The 17,043-nt window shown below is 40.6% G+C and overlaps 2 protein-coding genes and 1 long non-coding RNA gene across 3 annotated transcripts in view; 2 read left to right on the top strand and 1 right to left on the bottom strand.

The window, feature by feature from the left end:
- LOC134222516 (TATA-binding protein-associated factor 172) overlaps positions 1-17,043 on the top strand; it is a 277,075-nt gene that overhangs the window by 104,653 nt on the left and 155,379 nt on the right. The gene's annotated exons all lie outside the window — the stretch shown is intronic.
- On the top strand, positions 5,085-5,903 carry LOC134221779 (uncharacterized). Its single transcript, XM_062700963.1, has one exon. The coding sequence runs from the start codon at positions 5,085-5,087 to the stop codon at positions 5,901-5,903; it is 819 nt and encodes a 272-aa protein (XP_062556947.1).
- Positions 5,921-6,739, bottom strand: LOC134225425 (uncharacterized). Its single transcript, XR_009983239.1, has 4 exons — positions 6,629-6,739; positions 6,422-6,555; positions 6,227-6,362; positions 5,921-6,033 (listed from the first exon to the last, which is right to left on the bottom strand). It is a non-coding gene; the product is annotated as an uncharacterized LOC134225425 (long non-coding RNA).

Here is a 17,043-nt window from a genome sequence, read left to right as displayed (position 1 = left end):
GGAAATAAGAACAATCTACACTAATTACGAACTATTTTGCCTACCAATAATGAATACAATGATAAATTGATTGCATCGATAAATCGGGACCAAAATGATCCAGCCGGATTAACTTCACATGATCGTGCTGGTTAAAAAATCAAGTTGGTCAGAAAACAATTGATTTTCATGTGAAACATTGCACAGCTCACCAAACCATGAAACGATAGCTGAACCTACCTATGGGTAGTTTTGAAACCATATTCATCAATCTATTTGAGTACTCACACAGACTAACTGAACAATTTGTAGTCAGTCATGTTACTGCTGGTCCATCGTTGGGTTTCCATTATAACACTCAAATAAGTATTAAAATCAATTTTATGCAACTCATATGAATACTATATTGGTTATTAAAGCGCTCATTTGGTTGGTATGGAAAAGTAGGCGTTTTTTACTTAAACATGATCCAGGTATTATGATCCGAAATTTCAAAAAGTCTTTTTCCAAGCTGCAGTAAATCGTGAATAACTTTTAAACGGATAGAGATAGAAGGTTGCTATTTTTAGCAAAATATTCGTTATAAAATTCCACACCTTTCTATGTATATCTAGTTCCGAAAAAATATTAAGAAAAATTCATCATTTTTGGGCATTTAAAGCATCAGTGAAAAATATATAGACCTAAAACATGCGGTATCAAAGTTTTACCATAAAGTATAGACCCTAAGTTAAATGTAAAAAATATAAAATGGATGGGTTTCATCGAATTTCTTTCCGATATACCGGTATTTTCGATGTTACCTATAAAAAATGCACTTTTTTTATAAAACGCGTCAGGGCCACCCCTAAACGTCATTTCCCAGAGTTGTCGTAGAACAATTTTTCTTTTGTTTTACCCTAAGCTTTCATTTGAAGGTTGAGCCCCCAAAATCCCAGACTTTGTCCAATTTTGGGACACCCTAATGCTCATGCTCATGCTCAGTATAAGTTTCCGAAGGTATGTGACTAATGCGATATATAAGTTTTTTTCTTATACATGTCATTAAGCGCCTGCTTGGGCAAAAAAGTATTAGAAATATTAATAACTAGTCGACCCGGCAGACGTTGTCCTGCATAGTAGGCGAAAATGCGTGTTGTAAACTGCCCTTGCGATATATCCACACGAATCTCAATTTTAGTTTATGAGCATGAGCATGAGCAGGATAACCGTACAATTCGTAGTTGCTACTCCGTGATTGATTAGAACTTGCGAAATTGCACAGGGAACCAATTGAATGGAGCTTGGGTTTAGCTATCATTCTCAATGTGCAAATTTCGGAAATTCAATGCATTTTACTAAGTCAATTACGGCGCCGGCCACGTCCTTATGGTCATCAAGGGAAGGAAGGATTATTAGTTCAACTCTCGTTGCTACTAGAGACCGTGTATACCTCTGCATCTCCACGATAGTCTTAGGATAGGATATTGTGTTAGTATGAAGGGATATATTATCTGGATTCACTTTGGTAAGTGATGCGATCTATGGGATAGGAATATATGAATGAGAATTAGAAGTACTAGAGTAATGACAAAGTATTAAAGTGAATTCTAATGGGAATCATTTTTTCCAATTAGAATTCGAATGCTATTGGATTCTAATACCACGCACACGTCTACCACACCATCGCTACCCGCACATCAACCTCACACATTCTTACTTGTATGAGGCCTGCACGAGCATAGCGATCGTATTTAGCATTCGTATGCGGGTACAAATGAATACCAATCTATTTTTACATTTTATTTTCTGCTACTAAGTAACAGGCAGCTTTTTATAACAATTCTATATTTAGAATCATACTTGCTAGCAATGAGAATATGATTTGCAAAGAGATTGAGTTATATGACTAACGAAATTATCTAATAGGAAATTTGGAAAGGGCCAGGGATCAAACCCTTAATCTCCTGCTTATGAGGCAGAAGCAGTGACACAAGGCCACCAAGCACCCCTTCCACACGAATCTCAATTTTAGTTTATCTCGGTTAACTCAACCTTACCCATGATTTTCACATGAAGAAATATCATATAAACCCGTCGGAAAGGATAACAAATATATCTGCTGAAGAAATGAAGAAAATCCATCCAGCCGTTTTAGAGTTATGCGAATACGAACACAGACCATTTTATTTTTATTATATAAGATTAACAACATTAAATTTTTTTTACGTGTATGAAATTTACTATAAAAACAGTAACTTTTATGGAAAACCGTTTCCCAACGCTTCCCTTTAAGCTCTTAAAACATACATGGAGTACATCGGCAACATAGGAAATTTTACAAGGAAATAGGCCGTCTTTGTTGCGAAACGATTTAATACTCGCAAGAAAAAATATTAAGGTAATACTGAATCGTGGGAAACTCAATTTAACACGTAAAAGAATAGCATCAATATCAATAATCAGGGTGGCCACTGAACCGGGAAAACCGGGAATTAACCGGGAATCCGGTAGAACCGGGAAATAACCGGGAATTTTGTTGACGAAAATTTTAAAGTTTTGTTTCGACAGACTTAAGAAAAACTATCTAACTGAATTCTTGTCTATTTCTTAAGACCATGGCAAGATCTATAATGACACCCAATATTTTTTCTACACGGTCGGTATTTTCAAATATTCCGGTTGATCTGATTTTTTACAGCTTTTTAAATACCCTTTGAATTTTCTTTGATTTTTTGTGATTTTTTTCATGGGGTTAACTCATAGTTTCATTAACGCTAAAGGTTATAATCGACTAAAACCCACCCGTGTAAAAAAGAACTGGGTGTATGTTTATCTCTGCAACTCCATCTACGATTTGTGCAAGAGCATGCTTTGCAATGCTATGTTAAATCCTGTCCACGTTAAATCTTGGACACCCATCTTCCAATGCGATTTTTAAAAATAATTACAAATCACTGAGACGATCAATTTACATGGCAGCTGAATCTCTTCGCTTTATGTGACATTTTCAGCATGTTTTAGTTGTCGTCTAAATTGATAAAATGGCAATAAATCATTTGGACATTATCTAAGTGTCCGAAATATAACGTGGGCAGGCTTTATTTCTTGAAACAATCAAAAAACACTTTTTCAAATTTTTTGATGGGCCGCCCTCTTATTTGGTTCTATTTGATGCCCTGATGTTCTGGACAAAATTTCAGCCAAATCGGTCAACGTTTGGGCGGTGCTAAATTCGTTGGACGTTTATATGGAAAAATTTATGCAGAAACATCCAGAAACAGTGATTTGCAGTTGGACGGCACAACTTACGATCAAGAACAATGATACTCATTCAGTTCTTGTAGAATTAAATACAGAATGTTATGCTGAAAACTGCGAGAAGATTAGAGTTTATTAGGCAAAGATATTAGCATTGTACTGGAGTGTTGTAGGGGTGAATTTATTTCTTTTCAAAGGTAAAAGAAACGAAATTTGCTCAAACCCCACGTCAGAGAAATGCTAATAACTAAGCCGGGCAAACTCTAATCTTCTCGCGGTTTTCTGCATAACATTCTGTATTGAATTCTTCAAGATCTGAATGAGTAACATAGTTCTTCATCGTAAGTTGTGCCGTCCAAGTGCAATTCACTGTTTTTGGATTGTAACCGTTTGGTTACAAATTGTTGATTTTTGTTTTGTAATTATGTTGTTTTGTCGGAGCCTTCACGTTTCTCGTGTAATACCAGCAGAGCTACCACAGAAGCGTTAGGGTTTGGTACCGCTGTAATTATATGAGAGCGCTATAAAATATCCAACATGGCATCAAGCTTGGATAAATGCCATGTTGGATAAAATGACATGCAAAATAGCGGGAAATATGGAGGGAATTTCTTTTAAAAGAGGAGCCATTGCCCAAATTCGGGCTCTTAGTAAATCAGGCGTCCGTGTGCTGTGAAGTGAAAGTAAAGTGCAGTATTCCAAGTGAACCCCCCCCCCCTTTCTAGTGGGAGCTAGTGTGAGCTCCGGGGAAAAAGTGTTCAGGACCTCTCTTTTCCTACCTCTCTTTTTCTACGTCTTTTTCGGACTGCTTTTCCGTCCAGCACACGGCTCGGCCCGCGAAGCCGTCAGGCTTTCGCGCCTAAATCGTAAAGGATTCTGTCGTCCTTCATCGGACGATTCCTCGGGCCGTAGAGCCCTAATCGTCAAGGAGGAATTCCCCTCTCGGCCGTCCAAGGTGGCTAAGCCACGGCCGGCCGATCGCGCCTACGAGGGAAGACGCCTGCCCACCATCGTCCAGCAACGCCCGCTGGCCCCGTCGGACGAAGACCGTCCGTTCACCGCTCGCCTCGCTATTCCGGCGAGATTTCTGGTCGCACAGCTCGACAGGAGTCGCTGTGTCGGCCATTCTGCTCCCATCACCAACAGCAGCAGCGGTATGTACCGGTACCATCGTTAAAACTAGGTCACACTTAACAAATTAACACAAATTTATTACACAGAACAACACGCACACACCACAATTAGGAAAAATAAAATTATGTGCAAGTAATGTGAAAGTTCTGTGTTGTTAGTTTTTGTTTACCGCGAAAAACCCTTGATTACCCAGTAGTTAGCCGACCCTGGGATTGCCGGAGAGTCTCTTGTGTCCTGGTCTGGCCTGGCTATTGCTAGTTGTCGATTAGAAAAAGGGGGAGTTTCAATTGGCTCCCAGCCAAAAGTCCGCGAACGGTAATCAAGGGTCCGTCGTAGTATACAAAAATCTAACGATTTTGCCGACGGGAGGTGGCAGGGATCCGTGCTTGCACGAATGACATCCACCTTTAGATCACTGTTTATTCCTTGATGTGGAAAAAGTGTTTGTACAAGGTTTTTGCCTTCAAAAGAGGTCCTGAACACATCACGGACACATTTGCGATCGATTGTCGTTTTTTCCGATCAAAAATTCGTTGATGTTGGCAAATTTTGTGTTTCGTGAACCGTATATTGACATTAATAACATATATCATAATTATGCTTTACGTTTTATGTCCATTTAATCTGACAACATACGCGCACAATTTATTTTAACTTGTTTTGTTTTGATCCGTCACTGTGTTTTATGATTTTGTTTTCACCCACTTAACCACCACTGATTCTCATAAACAATGACACGCAAGCGACGAGCAAAGGCTGAAACCAATTATGCAGCAATAAATTGGCAGCCGCAGACATATGATGCGGACGAATCGGACTTGGAAGAATCTACTGAGATTCCCGGTCCGTTACTATCGACGCATCCTAACTACCCGCTAGAGGAGTTAGAGCTGGACCTCGAAGAAACTTTGCACACCATTCGGGAGCAGAGGACTTCGGGGATAATGATGCCAGCAGATGTCGTAAAAATTAAACGAATCATTAATTTATTTATGCGTGACATGGACATCGTCACAAGCGATGCCAATTCTCGCTATTTACCCCCTAGCGCGACATGCGAATTCAGGGAACCGGAGTCGGAACCAGAAGAAAACCATGAATTAATAATTCCTAGTTCCGATTCCGATGAAAACAATATGTCCTTCAGCGAGTCCGAATCCAATTCGGAAGACCAACTTCAGGTCGATAAGGGAACGAAAAGAAGCCCAGTGTCACGCTATTCTTCCGGTTATTTTTCTCCCGATTTCACCAGTAAGTCGATGCTTCCTTCATCCGAATTTTCCCGAGACTTACCTGGTAGTGCTTTCCATTCTTCAAATTCCCAATCTTCGAACCCCGAATCCCTACGAAAGCAAACCCGGACTTTTAAGATCCGACGGAAAAAGGCCAACAATAAACTTCGAGCAGAACCAACGGCCAAAGAACTGTGCACGAAAATAACTTCGATAATGGAACCTAATTCTTCAATGAAAATTCCCTGTTCCGGACGCACACCTGGAACCCACCAAAAAGTCTTTTCTTACAATAAAAAGAAAAACAAATTCAACTAAAAATTCAATAATTTATTTCTCAATCTTTTCTATTTTGTTACCTACGGCAGATTGTCCACTTCCCGGTGCTGTGCGGGATTACTTTTTGCCCCCAGTCACTTGGTGCAATCACCGCCGAAAGGATGAACACCTGGAAAGAATTTGAGAAACCAATTTTAATAATTTTATAACACCAAAGGACAATGGAATTGTTAGTCGGTTGTGTTAGTTGTAATGAGAATCAATTAGCTGTTAGTCTAGTCCTAATGTAGTTCGACCGACGGATGAAAGAGTCCGATCAGTCGTTTAAAATGGCTAGCATGCAATAAAATGATCCCACTTACCTGATTTATTACGGGGATCCATACCAGCACTGGTAGGATCGGAGAAGGAGGCGAGGGGTTAATGAAATTTCCCTCATCTTTCTCCACCTATGGAGATGTTGGGAGGGGATCGCCCATTTGCTTTATTTGGCCAAATCTAATAATTATATTCCAATCATTAGCAGGATGGAATTTTTATGTGTACACATTACTTACCTGATTGCATCTTGCAGAGGCAAGATGATTATCACGGTGTCCCGGGACCGTTATGGGTTTGCTATGGGACAATCTTTCGCCGTAAAGATTGTTGCCACATAGCACAGCAACCCACCTGAATGAATTCATTCAACCTTAAAAGAAAACACAAATACATACGAAGATCAGTCTTCGATATGTTTATACATAAACGTACGTACTACTTACCGATTTATTCACTAAAAAGGCCACTTTTAACTTCGTTATTTTCCATTACTGCACAGCATAAACATAAACATATCGAACAATAGAAATGCTGTGTCAGTTGACTCTGACAGATTTATGACGTTTCGGCGAACTGTCACTCATTGACAGTTTGCCCGCCGGCGAATCAATCCCGCCAGGGGGTTCGGCCGTGCATATCGAATGTGATCGAATGTGGTGTACATATTGTAAATAGGGTTGTAAAATTGATTTCGTTGCGCAACTTGTAAATATTATAAATAATGTTGTCTACCCATAATACGGGATATTTTAATGATTTTAATTTGTTTATTGTATATTTTGCATGTTTTAATTTATTTCATTTTTGTATTTTAATTTGTATATATTGGTGCACGTACGTTATTGTTATTTTATTATATTTATTATTTATATTTTTAATTTGTTGTAAAGCTTTATTATGATATCGCGCGATATAAGTAGAGTAGTTTAATAAATTTTAAATTGTTGTGTTAGTATTGTATATATTTTGAAATTGTTTTACATCCACGAACCGATGACGGCCGAAGATGACTTGAGAGAGTGAATTGAAAAAAAAAATGCAAAATCTCTTCGTGCTTTCACATTTTTTTCATCGGGGTGGTGGATAGTGTAACCGTTTGGTTACAAATTGTAGATTTTTGTTTTGTAATTATGTTGTTTTGTCGGAGCCTTCACGTTTCTCGTGTAATACCAGCAGAGCTACCACAGAAGCGTTAGGGTTTGGTACCGCTGTAATTATATGAGAGCGCTATAAAATATCCAACATGGCATCAAGCTTGGATAAATGCCATGTTGGATAAAATGACATGCAAAATAGCGGGAAATATGGAGGGAATTTCTTTTAAAAGAGGAGCCATTGCCCAAATTTGGCCTCTTAGTAAATCAGGCGTCCGTGTGCTGTGAAGTGAAAGTAAAGTGCAGTATTCCAAGTGAACCCCCCCCCCCTTTCTAGTGGGAGCTAGTGTGAGCTCCGGGGAAAAAGTGTTCAGGACCTCTCTTTTCCTACCTCTTTTTCAACGACGTTTTCGGACTGCTTTTCCGTCCAGCACACGGTTCGGCCCGTGAAGCCGTCAGGCTTCCGCGCCTAAATCGTAAAGGATTCTGTCGTCCTTCATCGGACGATTCCTCGGGCCGTAGAGCCCTAATCGTCAAGGAGGAATTCCCCTCTCGGCCGTCCAAGGTGGCTAAGCCACGGCCGGCCGATCGCGCCTACGAGGGAAGACGCCTGCCCACCATCGTCCAGCAACGCCCGCTGGCCCCGTCGGACGAAGACCGTCCGTTCACCGCTCGCCTCGCTATTCCGGCGAGATTTCTGGTCGCACAGCTCGACAGGAGTCGCTGTGTCGGCCATTCTGCTCCCATCACCAACAGCAGCAGCGGTATGTACCGGTACCATCGTTAAAACTAGGTCACACTTAACAAATTAACACAAATTTATTACACAGAACAACACGCACACACCACAATTAGGAAAAATAAAATTATGTGCAAGTAATGTGAAAGTTCTGTGTTGTTAGTTTTTGTTTACCGCGAAAAACCCTTGATTACCCAGTAGTTAGCCGACCCTGGGATTGCCGGAGAGTCTCTTGCATCTTGGTTGTGCTCGCTACTGCGTATTGTCGATCTAGTTTCAGGATGTTTCTGCATACATTTTTCCATATAAACTTCCAACGAGTTTAGCACCGCCCAAACGTTGACCGATTTGGCTGAAATTTTGTCCAGAGCATCAGGGCATCAAATAGACCCGAATAAGAGGGCGGCCCATCAAAAAAGTTGAAAAAAGTTTTTCCCATACTAATTTGAGCCACCCTAATACATATATTGTTATAAGGTATTTTTATATGCAAAAAAAATGTTGAAAGTTTTAGGACTTTGATAAAGGTTTTAGGAATCACGCCTTAACCCAAGATTTTTTTCATATAGAAATTGATCAATTTGAAAATTTCCCAAAACACAAATTGAAAGAAAAATGTTATTCTCAAGTGTCAGAGATTTCAGGAATTTTTAAGGAATTTATCAGTTTAGAGATTGAAGAAGCCATAACCATAACAATTTATTTCTAAGATCCTTTTACAAATCCCAGCTCTCTTCTTTTTTTCTGATATCCGCGAGAAAATGCTTAGTTTTGTATGTATCTTTGCCAAATTTTAATCAAGACTATTTTCTATAAATCTGATTAATAATTTCAGAAAATTCTATGCTGCTTCGCAACTCTCCGAGAAATCTGGCAAACATATTTCTCAAGCTGTCTCGTTTTTTAATAATGGTTAGTTTTAATAATAGTTTTAAATTTAAAAGAATGTTTCATCTTATCTCAAGTTCCTAAAGCATATAACTTCTAAAATAAAGCAATTGAAATATGTTTTCTTTATCAACACCTTTTTAAATTGATGGGACGTTATTTTGAGCAGCAAATGAACAGCAAAATACGAATGCTTTAAGCTCACATGGAATAGAAGTGATTTATGTTCGAATTATTTTTGCAATTGAATAAATGCACCTTTCATGCTTGCCTTTTTTGTTTTTCGTTAAATGTTGTTATTTTTCTGGAGAAAGCTAAATTTTTTTTGTTTCTGGAAAAATACTTTGCTTGGTAAATTTCGATTTTTTGATCACAGTTCTATCAACAATAATGTATTCGTTTGTTTTTCAAATGAAATATTACATTGAAAAATAATTGATGCTTCTCCCAAAAAATGACGTAGAATGTTAAGATTCTATTGGCAGATCTTTGTCTTGGTTAACGGGTTGCCAATGTGCTAAAAGAGATAGAATGGATGCAGAAATGCGCTTAATTAATTTACCATTCAACAGTTACTATTAGAATGGTCAAGTTGAAGGATAAAGATGTAAACGATCTGGAATTGAACCCATGGCCTTCTGCGTATTGAGCCTTGTGCTTTGTGAACGTCAAGCCTGCCTCTATAAAAAGTGTCACAGCGGAAAATGCTTATTGAGTGCTTTATTAACACATTACCGTGGTATTTATTAGTCGTACGGTAAAATTCGAGGCTACAATACCAGACCATTTGAAGGTGGATGGGTTCGATTCCCGTTGCCAGACTTGGAAATTTTCGAGTTGGAACTTGTTTTCGACTACTCTGGGCAAAAAGTATCATCGTGTTAGTCTCATAATATCCCAGTGGGGAATGTAATAATGCTAATAAAAAGAAGTGGATAAACTCATTACCATATTGTTTTTCTTCTTTGATTTATTTGAAATGTATTGGAATATACCTATTCCAATTCCATAGATTTTGATAATAAATGTGTAAAACATGCATAAAACAAGCATGGTTGTTTCACAGATAGATTTTTCAAATGAATACAAAACCCTATTCCTCCGATCATTTCTTTCCTTGATACATTATAGCCGGGAATATTTTAAAATTTGAACCGGGAAAACCGGGAAAAACCGGGAATTCGAAAATGGAAATTGAGTGGCCACCCTGAATATTGAGCATTTTTGTTTTCTTCATAACTTTGCTTCCAAATGACAAATCGCTTCGCAACAGCAACTGCCTTTCAGCTTGAGAAGTATTCTGTGTAGTCAATTTGTTGATTATATTTAAATAGTTCATGGGCCACCTCACGGAGCGGTCTTTCACATAATGGTCGATTTTCACAGTAATTGCCATACAAACTTTAAATAAAGTGTGCACAATCAAATTACATCTAAATTTGCTAAAAATTTAGGAGGATTAATAAAATAGCAAATGCAACCGTAAAAGCATCGGGGGGCAAAAAAGTCAAAATTTGAATCACACTACTGCTCATGATCTCATAGTTGACGTAGCAACCATCGCACTTTCGCACGTATTTCGAGTATTTTAAGGATAAACATCGCACATTTAAAATATTTGAGCCCGTAAAAACTCAAATGAGGTCTGGAACAAGCAACGTATTGATGTTGCAAAGGTCGAATTAATTTAGTAAACGTGTAATAAATAAAATTCGGTGAAAATTGAAATGGTCGATACATCAACTATGAAATCAGTGGACATACCGTACCATACGCATCGCGTTCTTTTTAACTCCTGATGTGTGTAGTTGTATATAATTATGTCATGGAATGAATAATAATATAATATAAAATATTTCAAAGTTGGTATATATTTGTAGAGAAAAACATCAACTAGGGATCGATCTTAAGTAGAAATGCCTTTGAAAAAGAAGCTGAAAATCATGTAATAAATATTATTATTATTTTGAATGGCATGACTATCAAAGCATGGGCCAGGACATTCTCTGCATGAGGTTACATGGCAAATTATGATGCTGGCCCAGGGGTATTTGTGGTTTCTTCGAGTAGAAGAAATAAATTTAATGCTAAATGAACACACTAACAATAAAGAAGAACATACGTGAGAAACATGTTCCAATGTTTTTCCCCTTTATTTCTGTGAATTTTAAAATTGATTTAGTTTTTCATTTGTCATGGTATCGCCAGTACTATGGGAGCCACTGGGGGAGGGGTCCAATCTAAGGACCTTCCGCAAGCCATTGGGAAAAAATACAGTACAGAAAATTTGTTGAAAGGTAATAGCTGGACGAAAACGCAGGACAAAGACATAGATCACGGTTTTCTTCCACGGTGGGGTGTCCCCATCGACAAACTTCGGCCGGGTGGCCACATGTGGCTGATCGGTTATCCAGGAAAAGCTGGACGGTTGAAATGCACTGTTCTCCGATGTTTAATCGATACAGTCAGATAGAAAACCTTAACTTAGCGCATAACATCAATCCATAAAACCGATCAAAAATGGAAACCAAAATGAAAACTTTTCAGAGCGAAGGATTTCCGTAAAAAAAACTATGCAGAGCGGAGGGTTTCCGCAAAAATCTGATCAGAACGTTAGTTAGGCGAAGACGATATTCAGATCGCAAAGCAAAAGGTAGAGTATAGCAGAAAACACGACTCACTCTGAGAGCGACAGTTTTCTTGTTCCTGTTACACAGGTGATGGCCGGTTGGTGTCAATATGAGGAGACGATGTCAGCGAAGTTGGTGAGGAAAACCCCTCCAGCTGATCTTGTTGATATGATGGTTTAGGAACAGATAACTTACGACCCGGGTTGGAGTGCCCGGACAGCGTACAACGGACAACAACCCTGGAATGATCAGGACCTTATAACTCCGTGGGTAGAACTTACACCCGGAAGGCCCAAGCTGAATCTAGTAGTACAGCCCTTAATCTCTGAGGAAGCAGATGAGGGCTGATACGCTTGCGATATCGTCAGCCAAGACATCTCGATCTGACAGGGCCTTCCACCGAAATTAAGTGCGAAGGCGGGAGGTGACTTGCTAGTCCTTGAGACCTTTGACCTTCCGTAGCAACATGCTCCTGGAAGCTGCCCATTGGTTCACCCAATTCTGAATGACTATCTTTTTGATACAGGCTTTAACGGCAGCATGGGGAACCGATGTCGTGGAACGTCAACCTTGGTGCCCGTTTCCAGCCAGAGTGTCCGTAGTGACGTTCCCTGACACCCACAGTGCCCCGGGATTCAGGCGGAGGTTGTCGACTGTGGTTCGCAAGCGAAAATGGCCTGGATTCATGGATGTTTCGGTTGGTCGCTTTGCAGCGCAACGATGGCACAGACTGAATCAAAATGAGTGAAATTAATATTAAACCTGTAATAGAAATAAAATTTAAAGTTAAAATAAGATTTATATTGTTATTATTAAATTTAATGTTTAATATTCAAGAATTTTTATTATAATTTAATATAAAAATTCTATAAGATAGTCGTAAATAATAAAATAAAGTAATTAAAGTGAAACAAATTGAAATAAATTGGACTATGACTGGTTTGTCGGGGGAAGTGGTAGCGGCAATAAACAGAGCTGCAGTTGCCACTGAGAAGACGCTGGATTGTTCAGGAAGGTTACCCGATATCGTTAGGTTGTTCCCAGTAACGCCTAAACCGACTCCTTGTCTCGATAGTGTCAGTGTAGCGATTCTCTTGGTTCATAAACTCGGTGTTTAGCAGCTCGGTGACCGAGCTTCCGTGATGTCCCCTATTTAAGTGCCTCGCAATATAGTGGTTTATGTTGGCTGTTACTCTCCTTAGCCGTGTGGTAAGACGCGCGACTACAAAGCAAGACCATGCTGAGGGTGGCTGGGTTCGATTCCCGGTGCCGGTCTAGGCAATTTTCGGATTGGAAATTGTCTCGGCTTCCCTGGGCATAAAAGTATCATCGTGTTAGCCTCATGATATACGAATGCAAAAGTGGTAACCTGGCTTAGAGCAAGATTATCGGGCGCGAGTATTAGCCGTTTGGCAGTGCAGTATCATTACTTGACACTTTACCGGTCACTACTAAACGCGCTGCTATAACAATAGCGCGACTGACAGGTGATCAAATACAGGTGACCGATAATGATGCTCTTAGAAACCTCGTAGTTAATAACTGTGGAAGTGCTCAATGAACACTAAGCTGCGAGGTGGATCTGTCCCAGTGTGGGGATGTAATGCCAATAGGAAGAGGAAGAAGAAGAAGAAGAAGAAGAAGAAGAAGAAGAAGAAGAAGAAGAAGGAAAGCCAGCTCCTCGCTCCGTGCCAGTGGACCCTAGCCACTGGGGGGAGGCTGACGCCGGCCATCGTATGCAGGATCCGATCTTCTTGAACGAGGAGAGGGATCATGTGGCTTCCGGATGTGGTGGAAGCGTATGCTGCAGCTTTTGGCAAATAGCCGCCTACACACGATGGCGAAATGGGATGACACTCGCTTCAGCGCAGGCAGCCGCCGCAAATGTAGAGGGAAGAAGGCCGGATGCTATGTGGGGATACTTGTTGAAGACTGGGAAACTATGTTGACAAGCTCCCGGCGTGCTACACAAGTCAGCAGCAGTCTGCTGTCCACCAACGCTTGCCCGAGTAGCCCTGTATTTTTGGCCTATGTGGTCTGGATAAAGTTTTAACAAGGAGAATCCTCGATTTGCAGCCGGTATTGACCGCTTGGAAATGAGGATACGGATACCGATACGGACGTGGAAGGACCGGCGAAAGAGAAAGTTGTGAACAAAAGATAAAACGTTACCAGTGACACCCCCGTCTACCAGCTGCTTCAGCACTAGTGGGGCCCAAGTGCGGTTGAACGCCTTCGAAATATCCAGAGAAACTAGATCGGTGTGTTTCCCTTGGTCGAAGGCACTTTAGAGTACGTCTCCTAATCCGGCGAAGTACGAACCCCGGACGAAAGGCTTGTTTTCGACCTTTGATATAGGAAGTCAGCGAGATAGGCCGGTAATCAGCGGTGTCGCCGGAGGAGTTACTCTTTTTTTGGAATCGGAATAACGTGACTGAGGTGGCACTCGTCGGGAAAGGTCTGATTGGTTCAGGTTTGATTTATCAGATCGAGGAATAGTATTTTTACGGTAGGGGGAAGGTTTTTCAATCAGCATCGGATACCCTATTTCATCCGGACCAGAAGACTTCCCGTTGCTTCTGGCAAGAGCGATGGAAAGCTCGCCGAATGGAAAGGGCTGGTTTTTGGAGCACCTATAGTAGGTCCGGCGGTACTTGAAAGTTCTGGAGTTTCAGGGTCCTGGTGGCTATGAGCTTTTGAAAATCGGCTGGATAGCCACCTGCGACGTGTTGGAAATAGTACGGTCTTGTGCATAGCTAAGAGGCGGATTGGACCGGATTGATGAAGTCAAGGAAATTCTCCCACTGTTTTCTTTTGGCGTCTTGGATGATCGTATGGCATTCGTAGTGTTTTTGCTTGTAGTTCTTCAATGCACTTACCCTATTTGGGTGTCCAGGGGGAAGCCTCCTGAGCGCTTCCCTGTCATCCGACCACTAACGGAGAGCTCTTCTTCCAGGCCGAGTATTGGTTTGATGGAAGGAACAGCGGCGTCAAGAACGACCTTGGAGAAGTCGGAGAGAGTTAGCGGGGTGCTCTTTTCTATCGCGCGTCGAATGTTGCCATCGAATGATTTTCAGTCAGCGGCATCATAACGCCATCGAGGCCACTTAGTGACAGCGGAGGGAGAGGCGTCCGCAGTGACCTGAATTGGGTACTGGTTGCTTCCATAGAGGTCAGGGCAACTTCCCATTATAGCACGGGAAGAGAAGACCGGCTAGCAGTGGTCGCATCAATGGTGATGACCGAGTGGCCGTGACCGAGTCTCGAGTAAATGGATGCCACGGGGATCAGACCTTCTAACACCCCACGTCGGAAGGTAGGCGCTCATGTTTCCAACAAGTGGAGAGGGGACCTCGCTAATGATTCTACTCACCTTGTGCCTAATGCCGGAGATTGCTCCGCAGTGGAGGTAAACAGTCACTACACTGATGGAAATGCTTCCTCGGAGTCGGATTTCTACGACTGGGAGATCTTCGCTAATCTGGAGGACATCAAAGGGGATCTCCCGAAGGATTCCTATCGCAACAAAGGGCCGGATATTTGAATCTACCTTACATATCCACTTGTATTTCCCTCCGATGTAACGATCCAGAGTATCGGGAGGAACAAGGTTGACCTCTTGTAGGGCAATGGTCCATGTTAAACTGATGTTCGTAGTTCTAGGTTTAGCAAGTTGTTCCAGTAACCATTGATGTTCCACTGAAGACTAAAATTAATCTCCAGTGAAAGCGTAGGAGTATGAGAGGCGGCGGGTAGCATAGATCATGTCTCAGATGTGTTGCGCTGATCGATGGGAAAAAGAGCGCTTTGGGAGTCCATTTGAGTGTCGTCAAGAGCGTCCAATGCTGTTTTATTTCATTCTTTAAATTGACCCGAATGTCTCGCGAAGCTTCACGAACATTTTTAGAGGTTTGCGAGTACATATTTTGCATTGCCTATTTCTTGTTTTGAGGGTTAGGCTTACAGATTTCCACCACTGGGTTTGATAGCGGATTATGGAATGTTAAATTATGAAACTAAATAATACAAAAATACGATATAAAAATAAAAACTTAAAAGTTAACGTTATTATTTTAAATTATCATGACAAATGATAAAAAACGATATATCAGAATGGTTTCCGCAGCAAAGTGCCTTAAAATTAAATAAGGCACAATTTTCTAGAACATTGTACAATGCTGAAATTGAAAATACAGAAGTAAAAATTTAATCTTAAAATGTAGTGCAACAAACATGCAACAAAAACTTGAACAATAAATTTCGACTTTGCTGAGAACACTTTGTTGATAAAATTTCATTTTCTAGGTGAAAATATGTTTTCCGAAAATTTCCCGGAATGCTCTATTGCAATGGATACACTATGCCCGATGTCGAGAATGTTTCCCAGCATTCCTCCAAACATCCTAGAACAAAACGAGAATAAAACTAACCATCTCCGGACTGGCAATCCTACGCCTTTGCTCGCAAGGCTAACTGCAGACCGGATTTGAGTGGGAGATATCAGCTGATCATATTTCCGTATATTTTGCCAAAACTACCATACAGAGGAAAATGTAATGAAACCATAAAAAGAAACTCTCTCACCGAACAATTATATGACAACCTTTATACCGTAAGGATGGTTGAGAGCATTCAATTTTTGAAACGAAAATGATAACGAAAATGAAACAACATTCACTCTATTGGTATAATTTCTTTTTGGTGTTTAAATGATAAAATTTAATGAATTTTATGTTTAGGATAACTACAACTTTGTTGTTCGCAAAAGTCAAGAAAAATTGAGTAGTGAAATTCTTATATCATATAGAAACAGTTCAAGTCACTGCTATGCTGATGCTGTCGATTAGAAGAGGCAAAATAATTACTATAACCGCAAGAGGTGGCTCGTTAGTTGATTAGCTTTAGTAGCCGGTTGGTGTGATGTGTCAAACGACGCGACGCCACTCTGGCGTTGCAAAATGATGCGATTTGTTGGTTGTTAGTACGTAGGTAGTAGCGGCAGGGGCCTCCCTTAGCCGTGCGGTAAGATGCACGGCTACAAAGCAAAACCATGCTGAAGGTTCTGAAGGCTGATTCGATTCCTGGTCCGGTCTGGGAAATTTTCGGATTGGAAATTGTCTTGATTTACCTGGGCATAAAAGTATCATCGTGTTAGCCTCATGATTTAGGGATGCAAAAATGGTAACTCGGCTTAGAAACCAACAACTGTAGAATTGCTCATTTAACACTGAGCAGCGAGGCGGCAATGTTTCAGTGGGGGGTGAAATGATAAGAAAAAGAAGAAGTAGCGGCAGTGTTGAAGAAAAAACATGTTCGTTCAGTCTAGTGAGTAATCGTCACCATACCGCAACGTTGATGTTGAGTTATGTTGTCAACTTCCCTTTCTGCTACCATCGGCTGTGTCTTGTGTCACCATCTTTGCGATCTAATGTTTAACCTTCAGATCAATTGCGTGTGTATTTCTCTGTATGCAGATTTATCTTGATAGATTTCCTTACATTCACTAT

The sequence above is a fragment of the Armigeres subalbatus genome, chromosome 3, assembly GCF_024139115.2.
Source record: "Armigeres subalbatus isolate Guangzhou_Male chromosome 3, GZ_Asu_2, whole genome shotgun sequence".
NCBI classification, from domain to species: Eukaryota; Metazoa; Arthropoda; class Insecta; order Diptera; family Culicidae; genus Armigeres; species Armigeres subalbatus.
This window is presented reverse-complemented; position numbering and strand designations above follow the sequence as displayed.